The sequence below is a fragment of the Alternaria atra genome (assembly GCF_907166805.1).
Source record: "Alternaria atra isolate CS162 genome assembly, contig: 35, whole genome shotgun sequence".
In the NCBI taxonomy this organism is placed as follows: Eukaryota; Fungi; Ascomycota; class Dothideomycetes; order Pleosporales; family Pleosporaceae; genus Alternaria; species Alternaria atra.
Genome location: NW_025091334.1, coordinates 2,427,417 through 2,447,618, shown reverse-complemented (window position 1 = coordinate 2,447,618; position 20,202 = coordinate 2,427,417). Strand labels below are relative to the sequence as shown.

General features: G+C 50.1%; 6 protein-coding genes across 6 annotated transcripts; 5 read left to right on the top strand and 1 right to left on the bottom strand.

Annotated features, from left to right (window-relative positions):
• Nucleotides 1–257: 257 nt before the first annotated feature.
• Nucleotides 258–809, top strand: ALTATR162_LOCUS11687 (uncharacterized protein; the record flags this gene model as incomplete). Its single annotated transcript, XM_043319329.1, has 3 exons — nt 258–416; nt 469–579; nt 636–809. The coding sequence occupies 3 exons, from the start codon at nt 258–260 to the stop codon at nt 807–809; spliced, it is 444 nt and encodes a 147-aa protein (XP_043175264.1).
• A 1,336-nt stretch (nt 810–2,145) lies between these two features.
• ALTATR162_LOCUS11686 (uncharacterized protein) lies at nt 2,146–3,482 on the top strand (the record flags this gene model as incomplete). Its single annotated transcript, XM_043319328.1, has 2 exons — nt 2,146–2,878; nt 2,926–3,482. The coding sequence occupies 2 exons, from the start codon at nt 2,146–2,148 to the stop codon at nt 3,480–3,482; spliced, it is 1,290 nt and encodes a 429-aa protein (XP_043175263.1).
• Nucleotides 3,483–3,512: 30 nt separating this feature from the next.
• Nucleotides 3,513–4,382, bottom strand: ALTATR162_LOCUS11685 (uncharacterized protein; the record flags this gene model as incomplete). Its single annotated transcript, XM_043319327.1, has 2 exons — nt 3,513–4,156; nt 4,208–4,382. The coding sequence occupies 2 exons, from the start codon at nt 4,380–4,382 to the stop codon at nt 3,513–3,515; spliced, it is 819 nt and encodes a 272-aa protein (XP_043175262.1).
• A 4,244-nt stretch (nt 4,383–8,626) lies between these two features.
• Nucleotides 8,627–9,526, top strand: ALTATR162_LOCUS11684 (uncharacterized protein; the record flags this gene model as incomplete). Its single annotated transcript, XM_043319326.1, has 1 exon — nt 8,627–9,526. One exon carries the CDS (start codon nt 8,627–8,629, stop codon nt 9,524–9,526), a length of 900 nt encoding a protein of 299 aa, XP_043175261.1.
• Nucleotides 9,527–9,758: 232 nt separating this feature from the next.
• On the top strand, nt 9,759–11,437 carry ALTATR162_LOCUS11683 (uncharacterized protein; the record flags this gene model as incomplete). Its single annotated transcript, XM_043319325.1, has 2 exons — nt 9,759–11,021; nt 11,108–11,437. The coding sequence occupies 2 exons, from the start codon at nt 9,759–9,761 to the stop codon at nt 11,435–11,437; spliced, it is 1,593 nt and encodes a 530-aa protein (XP_043175260.1).
• Nucleotides 11,438–14,174: 2,737 nt separating this feature from the next.
• Nucleotides 14,175–16,540, top strand: ALTATR162_LOCUS11682 (uncharacterized protein; the record flags this gene model as incomplete). The annotated part of the gene is made up of 3 exons (XM_043319324.1): nt 14,175–14,514; nt 14,560–15,085; nt 16,240–16,540. 3 exons carry the CDS (start codon nt 14,175–14,177, stop codon nt 16,538–16,540), a joined length of 1,167 nt encoding a protein of 388 aa, XP_043175259.1.
• Nucleotides 16,541–20,202: the final 3,662 nt, after the last annotated feature.

The following is a 20,202-nucleotide window of genomic DNA, read 5'->3' as shown; positions in this document are numbered from 1 at the left end:
TCAGCTGCTTCGTAACCGGGCTTGGTAACACCCGCAAATGCCACCGAGAAGGATTCATAAGATTTACCATGAGACAAATGCAATACCAGGACGAGAGCGAGCGGATGACTGATCCGCACGGAATCGGCTTCTGAGGCTTGTCGCGTTCAGCCTCAATGAAAGACTGAGTGGAATTCAGTATAAGTATGCTCGTGAATTCGTAGCTTCGCGATCGAATCTCCCTTGACCAGGTTGCTGGTTTCGCCGACGCAGGTGCCATGATCTTTTCCGCCTACGAAGGGCAACAAAAAGACTTGCAGTGGGTGACTGTGACGCTGACGGTCATCTCAACAGTACTGTTGATCTGGCGCATCACGAACACAATCACAAGTAGAGGTTGGCTAGGGTTGGAAGATGTTTTCGTAATCATGGCGAATGTAAGTACGACACCGCCGAGAAACTGCAAGTGCTTATATCTTACCATTGTAGATTTGGCTCGTTCTACTGGCGGCGTTTATTTACCGGTCGACAACCTATGGATTCGGCACGCGCTTAGTTGATATCGCAAGGGATGGCGGGAATGCTACGGAAGCACTCAAGGTTAGGGGAATGATCGATCTTAACATCAGCTTGACATGCTAACGCCATCGTGCTAGTCGTTCTGGCTCACGCAGTCCTTCTACACGCTCACCAACGGCTTTAACAAAATGGCTTTCCTGGCTTTGTATTATCGTGTATTTGCTCTGAAGCGCTTTCGACAGGCATGCATTGTACTAGGGGTCATATCAGTTGGCTGGATTGTCTCATATGTCGTAGTCTGCATCTTCTAATGCACGCCGGTACCTCGCGTCTATAACCGAACGATACCTGGAACATGCATCAACCTCTTCTGGCACCGGTATGTTGCCCTTCAGTGTATGCGAAACTATCACTGATATTCCCTCAAGTTGGTCGAATGCTATCTTGAATCTCCTTACCGACCTCGCGATTTTCATACTTCTAATGCCCGTCATCTTCGGGTTGAACATGTCCAAAGGCTCGCGAATTGGTCTTATGGTTCTTTTTCAATAGGCTTCTTCATCTGCCTAACAACCGCTCTCCGCATGTCCACGTTGCCCCTCTCCCTTCGTACCCGGGAGCCGACATGGCAATCTGCACCCACGAATCTTTGGAGTTTCATCGAGGCCGCAACTGGAGTGATAACCGCTTGCTTATTAAGTCTACGTAAGAGCATCGGCGGGTTGTGGCCAAAGAGATGGCGAAGCAACAAAGGAACGAGTGGAGCGTACTAGCACTACAGCGGATCCAATGGTATCGGGCTGGGGATATCGCGACCCCGCACCGGGAACGCACATCAGGATGCGTTCGCTATGGGAGCAATGCGTAGCGGTGCAAGGGGCAAGGTTGAGACTCCCGGCGACATTAGTCCGACTGAGAGTCAAGAGCGCATCATCGAAGACTCTAAGCCGGGAGTGCATGTCACATCGCAACCGCGACGCAGCAACAGCACTAAAAGCGAACATCTTGTATTGCAGGGTATTACTGTAACTCATGATGTAGAGGTTAGGAGAAATTAACACCGAGCCCAGACTTTTATGTTCGAAAGCTACCTGTATTGAAAGTTCGACGTGACACTTCTATGCGATTGCTTTTCTGAACTACTGTACTTCTTAGCATAGTTGTGAGGTTTGAACCACTCTTCTGGTTTCTTCCAATACGTTCAAACTTGACTATAAACCTTTACACATTCCCCGCACTTGTTCTAGGAACCTTCTGGCGCTGTGGTAGTTTTCGATACGTATAGCGCTGCGCAGCTAGGATATTAGTTCTGGGTGTGAAATCACCGAGCGCATCATTCTTCGCATGGTTACAACCAACGGCGGGGCTTTGGTACAGATTCTGTCATGCAGCCGGACATGTTCGACAAGCGCTAGGTTTTGGTATCGGAGCCGCGTGTCTGTGAGGTAAGCGTTCGCCCTACCAAGCGTGGGGCGCCTTGCATCTGTCAGTGCATGCTAAAACAGCCGAAAGGCCGCAAGAACAGCTGCAGGGTACTTGACGAACAGCAAGTCGCATTACAAGTCTTCCGGTTACCACTGCTTGCAAACCTCGTACACTGAGCTGTTACTACATTTGGAAACGCGAACCCTCACCAATTTTATCATCATGGCTGAACGAAGCTCTCTAAGCATCGCGATAGTGGGCGGTGGTATTGCGGGCCTGACGCTGACCGTTGCGCTTCTTACAAAATGCCCGCACATGAAGGTCACACTGTATGAGTCTGCTGCGGCTTTCGGCGAGATCGGCGCTGGTGTTGGGTTCTCGCCCGTCATGGTCCGCACCATGGGTATGATCGATCGACGAATCGAGGCCGCCTTCATCAAGTGCAACAAAGGAAACGTCAACCCAGATCCACCGTTATGGTTCACAGCGAGAGTGGGAGACAAGAGGAAGAAGGGCGTTGAGCTAGGGGAAGAATCGTTCACTATTCCAGCAAGAGAGGGACCGAATGGCGGAGTCCACCGTGCGCAATTCCTCGATGAGCTTGTCAAACTGGTTCCAGAAGGTGTTGCGCAGTTTAAAAAAAGGTTGCGTGATATCACAGAAGCAACTGATGAATCTGGAGATGCGATTCTACATTTCGCCGACGGGTCTACTGCACAGCATAGTGCAGTACTGGGTTGCGACGGTATCAAATCGCGTGTACGGCAAATTGTGCTAGGCGATGTGCCGGAAGCGCAAGCAGTCTTCTCGGGGAAATACGCGTATCGTGGAATCTTTCCCATGACGAAGGCAATTGAGATCTTGGGCGAAGAGATACCGAAAATGCCGCAAATGTGGCTTGGCTACAATGCCCACATACTCACGTTTCCCATTGCAAATAAAACGTTGTTCAATAGTAAGTCGACTCGGAAGTTACTATTGAGCTGGCTGACGCGCTTACAGTTGTCGCGTTTGGGTCGCGACCGACTTGGGAGGATAAGAACTGGGTGGTGCAGACGTCTCGCGACGAGATGATGGAAGACTTCAAACACTTCATACCTGCCGCTCAAAAGATCATAGAGAATATGCAAAAGCCAGATATCTGGGCGCTGTTCTACCATCTTCCTGCGGCAACCTACTACACCACCAAGCCTTTGATCTGCCTTGTAGGTGACGCTGCACATGCCTTAACGCCTCAACAGGGGTCTGGAGCTGGCATGTGTATCGAGGATGTTCACGTTCTTAGCGAGCTGTTGTCGGCATGTCATCAGAAAGAACAACTTACAAATGTGTTCCATGCGTACGATGCAGTCCGAAGACCGCGCAGTCAGAGACTAGTGGCGACAAGCAAGGAGGCTGGTAAGCTGTGGGAGTTTGAGGGAGAAGGTATAGGTGATGATTTAGATGCTTTGCGAAGCAATGCGCTATCGAGGATGGATTGGATTTGGGATCATGAGATATCGAAGGACCTTATGACAGCGAAACTTATGATGAAAGAAGGCCTGCCAAACACTCCGTAGTCTTGGAATGTCGCATCCAGATACAATCTACTATGCAGAAATGTTCTGCAGCTCGGTCTTCATATCAACCAGTATTGTTGGGTACCACAGGTAGTACAGGACGGTAACCGTGAACATTGGAACTGAATCGAAGATGTACATGGTCCATTCATGCCTCAGAAGATACCCGTCATTACCCATGGCGTACTCTACGACGCGAAAGACAGATCTGACCATGATGAGAGTGCAGACAATGAACAGCATGCGTAAGTTCTTCCTCCAAGGAGCATCGACGGTGTACGACTCAGGAGTAGGACGTTGGCGTATGCGGTTCCGAAAGATGACCCCTGTGACCGCGAATACTGCGAACATGATCACTTGAACGAGTAGACCAGCGATTACGATGCCTTCTCCGAGCTTTGCATGCGAGCCGGTAACCATCAAGCCAGAGGCGCCTCCCTGAACCAGGATGGAGAGGACGTCACCCGTCACGAATATCTTCGTCAACTTCCGAGGCTCGATCACGGAAAGGTGGTCGGCTTGTATACTGCGAATGATGCGACTCAGACACATGTAGATTGATGCAGCGAAGAAAGCGGGGCCAAGCAGAATGAAGACATTCTGTACAGCGAATGGCATGATTCTACCGGTCTTGCTGTGAGCGGACGCTCTTGCGCAGTAACCGGCGAACTCCACTACAATGAAAGTGTTAGCTCTATCACAAGGACCAAAGGGACGAAGCTTACGGAAGCCTCCAACCACAAACGGGGTACAAAACCAGGTCTTGGTATGGAACATTCGCCAGCAGATCAAGCCGGTGGTAGCCATGAAAAGTAGGATAAATATAACAGCGGCGGCCATCGAGGGGAGGTAGTTCCAAAGGTAGTAGTCTCCCTTGGTGGGCTCTACTCCGTCGACCATTCTGGCTGATTGGGTGAAGGCGTCGGTGGGTATAATCCGTACGAAATCCTTCTGCGGGTCAAGCTCGAAGCAACTGAAGATGGTGAGGCGATGGGAATCGATGGTAGATGGTACCTTGATCGAAACATCATGAGGACTCAAGAGCTTTGTACCTCTCGAGTTCCAGTGTTGCCAAAAAGCAAGTTGACTTGCTTGCTTGTTCAAACTTGCTTGGTTCATACCAAGCAAGCAAGTCAAGTCAGAGCTGCACAGCGAACCAAGCAAGTCAAGTTAGCGTGCCTTACTTGCTTGACTTGCTTGGTTTACTTGGTTAAATTAACTATAATCGACTGTATAGCAGATCTCGCGATGCTTTTTTAGCCTTGCAGTTCTTTTAGTGCTGCAACTACCTCGGCTATTTCTAAACAGGCTACAATAGGCTACACAGCTGCTAAAACAGCTTAGCGCCCTACTCCTATCCTAACCTCAGCCTTGTTTTAAAGCCTATCGCGATTTCCATTTTCCTGTATCAACGCTTCTTTCTGGTGTTTTCGACTGCCCTAATATAGCCAAACGCCGTGTACTACATACCTCTTCGAGTAGCAAACGTTTGAGAGTAGCTGCTGCTACCGACGACGTCATCTCAACTCCTGCGGCCTCATCTCAGCCAGCATCTCAGCCAGCATCTCAGCGTCAATCGCCTCGTAAAGCCCTCGCTGCCGTAAGCCAGGCCACTGTCTCGTCGCTAGTCCCTACATTCGAGTCGCAGTTTTTAGAATCGCATGTGGAGGATAATATCGTTGCGCCTACCGAGGGTAGCAGGGCTGTTACGGTGGCTACAACTAAGGCTGGAGACAAAGATAATAGCCAAGATAAGATAAACAGCGCTGCTAATAGCTTTGACGGCATTAACTAGGCTCGTTTACCTAGCTACATAAAGCCACTAGCGGGCTCTAAGCGTCCTAAAAGCTAGATTTTTCAGTATAGCTACCGCGTTGTTAAGCGCCAGGCTACTAATCGGATCTGGTTTGTGTGCAAGTACTGCCACATCCACAAAACTATCGACGCTAGCGGTAGTGGTTTGTTTAATATTACTCAGGCCACTACCTCAGCAGCTACCCATCTCAGCCAGCCAAAACGTAGGCACAACCTCACAAAAGATAGCCTAAAGTCGACGCTAAGAGGACAGGGGCAGCTATCATTGCGGCAAGCTTTTGACGCTAGATTAGAGATGCCTCAGCCTACCGCTAACGCACTCGGAAACTTCGACGTACAAGGCTTTCGAGTAGCTACTGTTATGTGGCTCGTCAACCAAAACCAGCCTCTTAGTGAGCTTACAGCGCCTAATTTTAGAGAGATAATAAGGTTTGCCAACCCAGAGGCAGAGGCGGCATTGTAGGTAAGTCATACAAGTGTTTCTACATTTGTAATGAGGTTGTTTAGGTCTATACAACCGCAGGTTGTCGACGCCTTATTAAGCGCAGTAAGTAAGATACATGTAAGCTTTAACGGCTGGACGACAAAAGGTAGTAAACGTAGCTTTTTTAGAGTAGTCGCTCACTTTGCTGACGCAGCTGGAATAATACAAGACCTGCCTATCGACCTGCCTGAGCTCGCTGGCGCCCACACTAGTGAGGCTATTGCTAAAGCTATCTCGATAACCCTCTCGGCTTACGGAGTAACTAGCAACTAATTAGGTTACTTTGTACTAGATAACGCCGCTAATAACGACACTGCAATCGCCGCGCTCGCCCGCGAGTACAACTTCGACCCAGCTTACCGGCGCCTCCGCTGCAGTTGCTACACGCTCAACCTGATTGGCCAGGCTATTATATTTGGTAACAACAAGGACGCCTACGGTAACACTCGAGAGCAGTACAGTACTGAGGAGCAGTACATGCGAGAGTAGCGGAAAGATGGCCCTATAGGCGTCCTAGTTGACGTCATCAACTATATCAAAACGCCGCAGCAGTACGAGCTTTTTCGCAGTTTCCAGCGCCGCGCCAACGACAACCTGCCCACCAAGGAGCGTCTTAAAGTACTCGAGCCCGTTAAGCCTGTTGTTACTCGCTAGAACTCCTACTATGCCGCTTTTGAGCGAGCTACTAAGCTTTCGGCTGCTTATAACTTGTACGCTGAGCATCACATTAATAGGATTATCCTCGAAGACGCGCACGCCAACAAGCAGAACAATAAGCGGCCCGAAGCTCTAAGCTGGATGAGATCAACTGGCCTGCGAGCTGCTAATTGGGCAGTAATTGCAGAGTATCAGGACTGCTTAACGCCGCTCAAGTACGCCACAAAACGGCTCGAGGGCCGCAGCAAAGATAGCAAATTTAGGGCAATATATGAGGTTATACCAGTTTTTGAGTATGTACTCAGCCAGCTTGAGGACCAGGCACGCCCATTTGAGCAGGTCGATTTCAACGCTCACCTAGAGGCCCCCGAGGATCACCTTAAGGTTAACCTCCTTACCGCATGGGCTAAGGCTAACGACTACTACAACAAGCTCAACGCCTCGCCCGCCTACTACGCCGCCGTGTGCCTCTACCCGTACTATAAAACTTACTGCGATGTGGCCTGGGCTGACAAAGCTGGGTGGCTTAGCAGTGCTAACGTGGCGTTTCAGCAGCTCTAGGCGGCGTACAAACCTCAGCGCCTACGCTAGTCGTACACGGCTGTAACAAGTAGCAACAATATAGACGAGGCAATCAGCGCTATACTCGGCAGAAACGTCGGCCGAGAAGCTCCGCTGGACGAGTTTGAGCGCTAGAAAATGCAGGAGCCGCAGTGGACGCAGGAGCAGTATACAGCGAATGGCAATCCAGTCTAATACTGGATTTAATTACTGCCAAAATACCTGCATTTAGCGCAGTTTGCCATCGATATTATAACTATCCCAGCATCGAGCAGCGACTGCGAGCGCCTCTTCAGCGAGCTTGGCGACCTACTTGAGCTAAAGCGACGAGCTCTAGGCAGTGAGCTACTCGCAGCTCTTCAACTGGTGAGATCCTAGGTGCGAGCTGGCTATAAACTAACTATTTATAGTGAGGCTAAGCTTTTAGACAAGGAACTTTTAGATGATTACAATATACTTAAGTAGGACAGTTAGCTTAGTAATGTAGTAGTGTTTAGTCCCTTAGCAGTTAAGTAAATTAAGTACTTAGAAGCAAACCAAGCAAGTCAAGCAAGCAACAAATTGCTCCCAAGCAAGTTAAGTTACGCCTACTCTCTAACCAAGCAAGTCAAGTTTGAGGCAGTGACTTGCTTGACTTGCTTGTTGGCAACTGTGTCGAGTTCACTGTAGTTTCAGGACGTGCTGCGGTGAATGCAGCGCCAGATGTGGGTGAGGAAGCAGAATGTGATTCGCTATACTTGGGAATACGTCGTATTCTACCCCGAGTAGTCGTAGCCGAATCGTTGCGATAATAGCATGAGCTTCGCGCGCCAAAGGAAGGAGAGGGAGAGAAGGATGGGAGTGGAAGCTATCGTAAAACAGCTGCGGCAAGGGCGATACGTCGTATTGTCGAATACGACGTATAGACCATGACGCACCAGTGCTTCATGCGGTGCTGCAGGGGTATGCGGCGAATGAAGGCGGATATGTAGAAAATCTAGCGTGGCCCACCTCCAGGTTCCGAGCTCCGATTTGGGAGACACTAATCTAGTGCACTCTTAGTCAGCGTATCCGTATTTACTACTACATTCTTCTTGATCCAACACTCCTTCGCTACTATCCGTATCTCTGGCTCTGCGTATCTTTGTTTACTAATTTCTTATTACGCCAATCACAGTCGCCTGAGTCGAGTTTGGTCATGCGTCCACGGAACCCCTCACGGAGACCACACAGAAAGTCGCGACTTGGCTGTCAAGAATGTAAGCGACGCCACATCAAGGTAAGTGACCTGGCTGTTAGACGATGGTACCTGCATCTGTCTCGCATTAATCTGGAGTGAAAAGCATACTGACTTCCGCAGTGTGATGAGGCACAACCGACATGCGAGAATTGTTCACGAGACGATCGGACCTGCGCGTATCAAAAGCCACCTACTCGCCGTGCAGGGTCCACTCAATCATCATGTACAATCTCCGATACTGCGCCAACAGAGCCTTACGTCGGAAGTCCCATGTCGCAAAGTGTGTCAATTCCAGGGGATCGGCACAGTAATGCGTCAGCAGCAGTAACGCCGTCTGTCAACCAGGATTACTTGTCTCCACTACCGTCATCGTTTCAAGCACAAGATCTTTTGCTTAATCTGCGCCATATGCAGTTGTTCAATCATTTCATCTTCGAGACCTTGCCAAGTCTCGAAGAAGCAGGCGCTGTTGATCGAGAACAGGCACGAAACTTGATGCCGATCATGTTATCTAAGCCATACGTTGTGTACCAGCTGCTGGCACTATCCGCTTTGCATATGAGCTATCTACATGCGGCTGAAGCAGGTCTCTATCGCGAGGAAGCAAGGGCCTTCCAGACACTAGCCTTGAGCTCGTTCAACGATGCACATTTCGAAGTCACGGCAGAGAATTGTGCCCCTCTGTTGATATTCTCTAGCTTCATCGGCTTGTATGAGCTTGGTGAAGTCGCCGTGATTGCGGACGCTAGCGCAGGGGATATACTAGACAGGTTCATCACGTACATGAACCTGCATCGTGGGGTGCGTGCTGTTACATCGCAGTCCTGGCAATTCCTGAAACAGACCAGCATATCTTCCTATTTCGAACGCGCCGAAGATTCCATCAACCTAGCATCATCGTCCCACAATGAAATTGCTGAGGTTGTAGCCGATCGCCTGTCCAACTTGCTGGGCCAGGCAGACATGAGTGAGGAATCCCAATCAACCTGCCGCGCGGCTGTATCTCAGCTGCAGCTCGTGTACCAAACTGAAACAGTCCCTGATCAATCGCCTTCTTCCGGCTTGATCTGGATTTGGCCTATCAATCTGTCTAGCGACTTCACAAACCTCCTGTCCATGCGAAAGCCGGAAGCGCTAATCATCCTCGCCCATTACGCAGTCGTTCTGCACCGCCGGCGTCGAATGTGGCTCGTCGGCAACGTCGGTAGAATTCTGATCGAGGAGATTTCCAGATTCCTGGGTTCCTTCTGGAAGCGTTGGCTCGAGTGGCCGAACGAGATGCTAGCGCAGACTCAGGGCAATACGTAGCCAATCAGCGCAATACGCCGTATGTCCTGATTCGTGATCATCAGTTCTGAGTAAGGACCTGCAAGCGCACTCACAGGTAATGTCGTGGATTCTGCTGAGGCTGTGATAGCAAGGTCAATTAATCTTCATCTCTTTCTGCTACTTGACCGGAGAATAAAGCTTAATGTTTAGCCACTCCCACCTTCAATACTCCCTTCATCCTGGTCCCTGTCACTCGTTCTTCCGCAACACGATGCACAACATCACCGCCCCATCGTCGGCCTGCGATGCCAGCTTCATACCCTATCCAACGGTTTTCGGTGCCACTATCCTTCACCTTACCGCTACGCCTGTCACAAACTATACAACCGAAGTCTCCGACCAGTTCTACTACAACCATCCATCTATTTCCGTGCGCGGCGTCGACTACTGCAACATTACCATTACATATACGCACGAAGGTCAGAACGACACCATCAACGTCGAGACATGGCTTCCAATGAAAGGATGGAATGGGCGACTTCAATCCGTGGGAGGGGGAGGTTACGTTGCTGGACGATTTCCGCTATCGTATATGGCGATGAGCGGCGCGCTTGGAGAGGGATATGTGGCGTCAACGACGGATGCTGGCCTGGGATTGAGCTATATTCCCGATCCATGGGCGTTGAACAGCCCAGGTAATGTTGACATGTATGCGCTTCAAAACTTGGCTGCCGTATCGCTCAACGACCAGTCGCTCATCGCAAAAGATGTCATCAATTCCTTCTACGGACAACCTGCTAAATATTCGTATTGGAGCGGATGCTCTCAAGGAGGCCGCCAAGGCTTCATGCTCGCACAGCGCTACCCTGACGCTTACGATGGCATTGCTGCCGCAGCTCCAGCGTTCAATTGGAACCAGTTCATCCCCGGAGCGGCATGGGCACAGGTGATGATGTCAATAATGAGGCAGTTTCCAACGAAATGCGAATTGGACTCCCTCACCGAAGCCGCTGTCGCTTCCTGCGACGCCCTCGATGGTGTGGCTGACGGACTGATCAGCGACATCGACAAATGTTCTTTCAGTCCGTTCACGATGATCGGTAGCGTGCGCAATTGCACTTCGACGGGCAAATCGGTCACCATCACCGAAGCAGCTGCAGTAATTGCAAACGCTACATGGGAAGGCCCTCGCGGTTCGGACGGCGAGTTCCTTTGGTACGGTGTTGACTATCAATCTCGGCTCACTGGCAGCCCTAATCCAACGGGTACTACCTCTGACCTAGGCTACGCTGCGACAACGTGCAATACGAACGGCACATGTACCGGAGCCCCAACTGGACTTGGCGAAGCATGGTTACAGCTCTTCGTAAAGAAGGACCCGCAGTGGAACTACACGCTGATCAGCACGGTGGAGGAATACACGCGCCTTTTCAAGTCTGCTATGCAGCAGTACGACTCTATCATCGGAAGCGCGGATCCAGATCTTTCAAACTACCGCAAGGCGGGCGGCAAGATCATTACCTATCACGGTCTGGTAAATCTCCCATCGAGCAATCCTTAACCCTCGTCGTCTTTGACGAGCGTTGTACTCTTCCAAGCCTATGCTAACCTTCCTGTTAGGCCGACGGACTTATCCCACAGAAAGGCACCACTGACTACTATAACCGTGTCACGAAGCTGGATCCCAACGTCGACGATTTCTTCCGCTACTTCCAAGTTCCTGGACTAGCGCATTGCTCTGGTGGATCGGGTGGACAGCCTACCTCCACGTTCCAGGCTCTTGTCGATTGGGTGGAAAGGGGTACTGCGCCAGATACGATTCCAATCAACTTCAATGATACGTCTGGAACACAGTACGACAGGTTCTTGTGCCCTTATCCGATGAAGACACGCCTTGTGTCGAAGGACGGAGATGTCACGAAGGCGCAGTCGTACGAGTGTGCTCCTTGAAACACAACCTCATGCCCATGCAGGAGTGTTTGTGTAACCTATGCTGTTGTTCTTGGGAAGGTTGTGTTTGTCCGGACGAATGGGACATATTCGTGTTTGGAGCAAGTGACGTAGCTTCTGGCAACGCTGTGGGGTTACTTTTGTACGCTAAAAGTGTACCGTACCTCTTTTTAATAATTCGAAATTTCTCTTTGTATAGATGCCATGCTCATGATCGATGGGAGGTCTTACTAGGGACGCTTTACGAGCAGCATGATGGACGCAGGTTTCTCAGGCAGTCTATAGACTTGAGACGTTGAGGATAATCCTTTCAGATTGGAATTAGCATGAAAGTCAAGCGTAGTGCCCTCCACCCAACTCTGGCTTACCAGCTAGTCCAATGAGCAGTGGGTGCAGCTGTGTGATTAGAAACGAATGTCGTTCCAGGCGACAACCACGCCGCATCAGCCTCGCGCGCATCGCCTACCTCTCCGCCTTGTCTCGAGTTGCACAAAGCGAGTTGCATGACAACGCAGGGGCGCAGCGCTATTCTTGAGTATTGAGATACCTGGTATATCATGCGCCGTTTGCCGGTTGCCTCGTGGAAAGTTGATGATTCGCAGCTCACCAAGCTGTTATGTCTCAACACCATGAAACGCCCCATGTCTGGCCGGGTTGACAATCCTCCAAAGGATTTACTTGGATATTGCGATCATGGCTGTGAAGAGGAAGTGGAAGGCTGTCAATGGATATATCTTTGTGCAACTCTCAACATATCGTCTTCAAATCCTACTACATCACGACTTTTACTGTGCTGATATCTCTACAATTAACGCACGTTCTCAAAGACTCCCTCAAAGACACTATTTCTTAAACTATGCCTTCTTCAGTGCCCACCAACAGAGCCACCATCCCTGGCACGTCCAGATCCCAGCCCCGATGGTATCCCGAAGACGTGCTGAATCTATGTGTGGACGGCCTCTGCCTGGGATATGCCCCGTCAAAGCGTCGCGAGTGCCACAATCGGATCCGACGTGATGACGTGCGCTCCTTGGTTACTGAGATAGCGAAGAAACAGCCAGACCCGGAGCGAATTCGACCAGACCTTGTGAATCTCGCCAATCATGGGTTATGTTATCTACATCGACATACACAAGGCGAGGCGATGGTAGACAAATGGACGAGCAATATTAGGGCAGCGTTCCCAGTCGAGCTTGATCGAACGCAAGACCTGAGATCTGCGATGCAGAGTCAGCCGGCGACAGTCGCGTTCACTCCTGCCCAGCTTGAAACAATACGCGCGCAGATCGAGCAGATCGTGCAACAGGTCAGGCAGGAACTAGGGCGTTCGAACAGTACCACGTCTCCTCCATATAATGTAGCGAGTTCAGCCGCTGCTGAATCCGTCAACGCACCGTCGGAGATCCCGCCAACACCTAGTACATCGTTGGGCCGGGCTGCGCGCAGCGCTGTCAACACCCCGCCCCGTGTCGCAACAGGGAGCGCGAGAAACACGAATCGTCCTGACATCGCAGCGGCACCAGTCAGGCCAGCTGAAGCGATCTCACGCAGAACGTCATCGTCCAGCGCGACATCAATGCCAAATGTGTCGCAGGTCGTGCCACGTCCTTTGCCGCAGCGATGCCCACGCCCACATGCTCGCCGGTTGCCCTTCGACGAAGAGTGTCCCATCTGCTACGAAGGAGACCCTCTTTCCGAATGCGATGCGTCCGAGATTGTATGGTGTAGATCAAGTTGCGGTCGGAGTGTGCACAAGACATGCTTCGAGGAGTGGCGTGCGCAATGCGTTACCGACTGCAATCGACTCACGTGCGCCGTTTGTCGCAGCGATTGGGACGAACATTCTGGGTGTAATTCATGTGATGCTGTTCATGCGCGAAGGCAGCCGATCGAGGGGGATTGCGCGATTTGTCGTGATGTTTTGGCAGAGGATGGGTCAACAGCGGCGAGCGAGGAGGGTTTGGTATGGTGCAAGGACAGCTGCGGACAGAGCGTACATCAACAGTGCTTTGATGGCTGGAAGAGGCAATGCGTTGCTGATGGTAGAGCTGCGACATGTGTGTCATGCCGCGCATCCTGGCGCGAGGAGTGTGAATGCTAAGTGCAAGTACCATACGAGGGTTTGGTGTTGCTTTCGGAATTGCGTCGCGTTCCGATCGGAACCGACATCCTAATCTTGTGGGCAGATGCCTACCGGTAGAACCTTTGTAATCAGACATTGACACTGCGCAAATCCTGCTTTCCATCCTTCCTCGACAACGAACGCTCTGCATTGCGATCAGCTAGAGGGCTGACATGTATGGCGACGTATATCGATTCGCGGACTGGTAATGCTCTATATCATCTCGGTCAGTGCGGGTTCTACGCGGTCACCTCAAGCGCGCGTTGCGAACCTTTGATTCGGGTGGAACGTACCAGCGCATACCCAGATACCGATCGCGCGAGGACATCATGCCTGCCACAACGGCGGAGCAACAACCTTGGTTGGCTGGACTAAGCAGGGCGTAGTCTGACACTGTATATCATGCTGAGCCTCGACTACATCCATCCATTTGTGGTATGATGAGCGATAGCTGCGCTGCATGTAGGCGTAGTCCCAAAAGTTTCGTGCGACCTCAGCCTCACCGGTTTTTACGACGCTTGGACTTGACAATCTATTGGTACAAAGACCAGGCTCGGTCTTTATGTTTCCATTTCCCACAAACTTGGTACACCTCCACGTTGAAGGCTGCTCACGATGGCATCTATCTCTGATCAGATTAGTTTGCGAACGATACCGAGATCTAACTCAAGCTCCTCACACGGCCGGAACAGCCCATCACAGGAGGACTCGCCATTACACTCGCCAGTACACTCGTTACTGCAACCGCAGCGCGAATGGCTGGTACAAGAGCAGGACATAACTGCCAGCGTGGAGCATGTCGAAGATGGGAATGAAACACAACCTGCTCTCTCCTCGTTGCGAGAGCCATCGAATCAGAGCAGCATACAAGAAGGCAAAGATACACGGCTCGCTTCCTTGTGTGGCGCAACACACTGGAAAACAGTAGGAATGATTCTAGGCTTCCTCTTTGCCGGTCAGTCAGCTTATACACGAGGAGAAAGCCATTGACTCTGTATAGCTCTTCTTTCCGCGCTGGGGCATCACCTTTTATTCACGCATTTAGACCACAAGCTCACCGACACAAGCTATCTTACGCAAACCCAGACCTCCGCGATCTCTATCCTGTTGACGACGATTTTCAAAGCAGCACTAACGGCAAGTGTTGGAATCTGCTTTGCGCAACACCTTTGGTTTATTTTGCGTCGGAATGCTATCTCGCTATCAGCGATTGAGAAGCTATTCGTCTTCCGCTCTAATTTGCTAGTGTTGAGCGATCTACGCAGTATCTGCACGGCACCTCTTTTGTTTTTCATGGCTCTCTTAATCTGGTGTCTAGGAATTGCGATAATCTATCCCCCCGGTGCGCTGATCGTCGTGATCGAGGCCAGCAACTATACAGAAAACCGTAACATGTCTGTTATGAACCCGCCAGTCCCGCAGGAGCTCGATCTGGGCGAAAATGACACTTATCCTATGCTGACTAGTGGCGGCTTTTATTCTACGAGTTATGGCAACGGTTCAAAGATACGGTACTGGGATAAGGGGTAAGACGTTATGAAACAACTTATAGTGCCCGCGCTAAACGTGAAAGGCCAGCTGGATACGCCTTGTTTAACATCGCGAAATCTATTCTTATGAATAATTAAGTACGGAATTTACCAAACCATCCTGGGGAGAATTCAACGTACGATCTTCAGTTTCAAGGACCACAGTTCTGGTGCATCAGCGTATCGTACAACAATACTTACGCCTTGGATCGCAACTATAGTTTACCCCCTGAACAATACCTCCTGGGTCTAGCCCTAGCCTTTGCGTTGACGTGGGACCGGGACTGGCAATGGGATAGGAATTCGCGAGATGCACCGCTTTATTCTGTTGCAAAGCACACACCCCTGACTTATACATACCGCCTTACTTCCCAAGATGAATTAATTATGGAAGTCCTCCGCGCAACAACTGAATTAAAATGTAAGCCGCACACCGCACTCTACGACGTTAAGGTATCCTTTCCTCGTGGAATACAAACTGTTGAATATAATACGAGCGACGTGAAACCACTTTCGCCAATTGGGGTTTACTTAGATACATTAGTCAATCATTATGTAACTAACGGTTACTACAATTGGAGTGTATCGCTGGATCTTCTGGCAGACACTCGGGCTCTTGAAGATTGGAACTATCGAATGCGCATTATTCTCTCATTATACAACGAGTGGACTTTGTTAGAGGCATTGGGATCACTACTCCAAGATGAGATCTATACGGGTTTCTTGCACGGGACACCTAGACCCGACGATTTATGGTGCAATAAGGGCAACAGGGTTGTGATCAACGGTACGGAATTATTTGACTGTTCGAGTTGGGACATGGTTTCTTCTTCTGAGATGAACACCAGCTGTAAGTTTGATGTCTAGCTTATTCGCAATGGGAAAATTGACGGCTTCACAGCTTCATTGCAGAGAACAGTTTTTGATACATCGCGCAACGATCCGTACACCGACTAAGGTCCCATTGATCCTAGGCTTGATCCTAGGACATATTTCAATGTGACGGAGGACCTCTTTAATAGCGTCTTAGCTAACATCATCATCTCCGCCATCTCTCTGGACACCTGGTGGGACATGGTACCTATTACCACTACCCGCTACTAAAGTACATACTCCTTCGCTAACCCGCTGAACCTTATTCTTCTATACAGCATCTGCCTTGTTGCCGCTACCGCTTTCGCTGCTATAGCGATCTGGTCACTGTCACGCAATGGAACACCTGCAGCGGACGGCGGCTTCTTGCAGATCATGACGGCTACGAGGGGCAACACGGAGATGGAACGGCTAGTATTGCGCGAGAAATTGACGACAGTTGAGAATATATCCCTGGAGCCCAAAGCCTTGAAGGTGCGGTACGGCGAACTCGTCCGCGAGGACGTAGTGGGTGTTGATGGTAGGACGATGGGCTTTGGGACTATTGAGGAAACGATTAGTCTAAGGAAACGGAAGTGAAGTCAAGAAATCGTTTGCCTCTATGAAAGTTCATGCCATGGCCCAGGTTGATGGACATGGCGTGGGACTGAGATTATGAAGGTCCACGGCCGCTCTGCGCGGTTCTTAGCTAATGGTTGGATATTGCCACCACTATATATCACATAAAGATGGCTCTCCAGACAGCCATGACTTTGGTGTCGGGCTCAGCGTACAGATCCCACGTAAGCTAGCCATTGTGCGGGTCACCCGTATCATGCGCTGGTTGCAACGCCAGCATCGCTGTCGCGATGTCACTATAGCGCATCAGCAACCTCCATACTAACAAAGTTTAGCGGTTTAACGATAACGGTCCTAATTACGGATCCAGGCGGCGACTGGGATGAGATGCATTGAGGAACAAGAGAAGTGGAGAGAGACAAGAATGGCTCGACCTCGAATTCGATGTTGTTGCTGTGCTGGCTTGGGCTTCGATTGACACGGCGCGGCAACCATCGATCGGTGGGCGCCGACCCGCCATCCCCAGCATCGGAACCCCGAGCCAGCGCTAATAGACCCCACCTTAAGAGCGACACGAAACTCTACCACCCCTATCAATCCTTATACTCTTCGCCTACGACGCCGACTTCGTCGAGCGAGGCGCGACACTTAACTAGGTTTGCTAAAGATGCGCGGCACTAGACGCGCGGGCTGCGCTCGTTAGCCTTGGCGGCGTAGGGTAAGCAAACGCCTGCTTAACTAGTACTACACGCTAACAGCAGAGAAGTAAGTCACAGCTCGCTATTGAGCATGCCTACTACACGCACAAGCAGTCGCCCGAGACGTAGGTGTTTTAGGTGCACGCTAGCAACGCGGCCCGGTTCGAGCAGAGCTTCCGCGACATGGCTGACCAGGTGAAGATCGCTGGGCGGCGAGACCCGCAGGCGAACATCTTTAAGCTAGTGCACGACTAGCTATGTAACTGCAAGTAGCGGTGGCTTCTTGTGCTAGACAACGTTGACAATGCTCGCTTTTTACTTATCACCTAGGCTACTAACTCGAAGACTGTATTATGACTGCTGCACGAGTACCTTCCCTACTGCGAGCGCGGCTCGATCCTTATCACAACGCGGAACAAGGAGGGAGCACAAAAGTTAGTTAAGTAGCGCGATATGATTAGTGTCGAGCTGATGAACGAGGCAGAAGGGCGAGCGCTCTTTAAGAAGAAGCTAGGAGCGCAGGGAGAAAGCGGCTATGTTGCCGAACTCGCAGCAGCGCTTAAGTACATGCTGCTCGCTATTGTGCAAGCTGCAGTGTACATCTCAAAAAGAGCACCGTTGTTCTTAGTAGCAGAGTACCTAGAAGACTTTAGGAAGAGCGAGTCCAGACGATTACACTTGCTTACCTACAATAACGGCTAGCTCTAGCGCGACCAGGAGGCGAAGAGCGCTATCGCCCTTACGTGGCTAATTTCGTTTGAGTACATAGAGTCGACGTAGCTAGGCGCAGCGGACCTGCTCTCGCTAATAAGCCTCTTTAACTAACAAGGAATTCTAGAGGCTCTGCTCTAGCCTCGTAGGGAGCAGACGAAAGCTTAGACAAACTAGAGAGAGGTAGACAACAGCAGCGACGACGAGCTAGAGGACGATATGTCGCAGTCTAGCGCAGGCGACAGCGCATTCAGATTTAGAGATAATGTAGCAGTACTGCAAGACTTCTGTTTTGTCTCTGTCGACACTGCTAGTACAAGCTTTGGGATACATGCGCTAGTGCAGCTTTTAATGCGGAGATAGCTTAAGGAAAACAGCAAGCTTAAGTAATAGAAGTAAGAGTTTGTTAGTAATCTACGCGAGGCGTTTCCTACTAGAGATTACGGGGACTAGGTAGCATGTTAGGCACTCTATGCTTATGCTAAGTGTAAGGCAGACTTCACGCGCAGAAGAGCGAACTGGTTGAGTAGAAGCTTGTATTCGGAGTAGAGAAAATAGCAGACGCAGAGCCTAGAAGAGGCAGAGCGTACGCGTACTTATATAGCCTAGAGAGAGAAGCGAAGCGAAGGCGTACTAGACCGTAGAAGGTCTAGTAGTTTAGGCCTTCGAAGGTCTAGTAGTTTGCGCCTTCGTAGTAAGACGTAGCCTTTTACTCCTTAGCTCTAAACCTCGTAGTAAGTAGTAGCTAAGGAGAGGCTATGTCCTTACACTAAGGCTGCTGTAGGGCAGCAACCTAAGGACAAGTTATTAATAGCAGAGTAGGTAATAGTACTTTACTGTACAGCGTAGTTTGCGGAGAGGATAGGAAACATTGCTAATACTAAGATGCTAGCTGTAAAGGTAATAAAAGCGCAAAAGAAGGTACTAGGGCAAGAGCACGAGGACACGCTATAGAGTGTAGCTATAATTAGATTAGTATACAAGCTTAGAGGCTAATAGGACAATGCAGAGAAGCTAGAGGTGCAAGTAATAGAGACGAGCAAGACGAAGCTCGGAGTAGACTATCCCGACACGCTAACTAGTATAAACAATCTCGCCTACACTGTAAGGGGCTACGCTTAGGGAGCTATTATATAGGTATACTAGAGTTGTATTTGATAGAGAAGAGAACTACAGGTAGCTAGGGTTCTAAAGGTCGTTTAGGGGGCAGCAGCTTAGGATAACCTTCTACTAGGCTCGCTTGCACAGAATCTAGGTGCTTAGGGGGGCACCTAGAATCTGTGGACAGTGCGCCTTGCGCACGTAACTAAGATATTATTAAGGACTTACTAACTAGGCTCTAGCCTATTACATTACCCCTCTCCTCCCCTCCTTTTTAGAGGGTATCTTGTCGAAACCCTTCTAGTAGGCGTCCTTCTTTGTCTTAGTATTCTCTTGTATATTCTTCCTATTAATCTAGGGCTTCTGTATTCTCTAGGATTTCTACTAGTTTAAGGGTCGTCTAGTAGTATCCTTTCTACTTAACGTCGAAGTACAGTTTCTATCTACGTCTACAGCGTCGTAGTTGCTCTTCTAAGATCTTTTCTACTACCTACTCGTCCTTACTATTAATCTGTAGCGGTAGTAGCTAGTAGTCGTCCTAAACCTAGCTAGGCAGTAGGTGTAATAGGCTAGAGCCCAGTTAGTAAGTCCTCGATAATATCTTAGTTACGTGCGCAAGGCGCACTGTCTACAGATTTCGGGTGCCCCTGTTACGGCGCTAACCTAGATAGCCTATTAGAGCGCGCTAAGCTGCTAAGCAAGCAGCTGCGCGATCGCTGAAATTCCTGCGCGAACGCGCCCTGTCGTACGCTCCTTAAGCTACGTCCTTATCTTAGCCTAACCCCGTACTATTAGCGATATCGTAGTAAATATACTAATTACGTGCACCTACCTTCCCTGCCTACAGACCCCGTAACATTACGTAGCTCCTATCTATAGGTGCCCGTCCCTATAAGGCCCGCTATAGATCGCCCTAAACCTCCCGTAACTCTAGACTTAGCTAAAGCCCTTGTAGCTAAGGTGTAGAGAGACCCTAATGCCTAGCTGCTGTACCTGCGCAATAACTACTAGTACCTACAGAGCCTTAAGGGCTCCCTACGCAACGCGCGCACTACTAAGCAAGAGCTCTAGACCTCTGTTATTAAGCGCGATAGAATTATCCGCTACTAGAAGGAGCAACTCGCCGCCGACTAGAAGCAGATTACCTAGCTTAAGATTAAGAGATCTTACCTC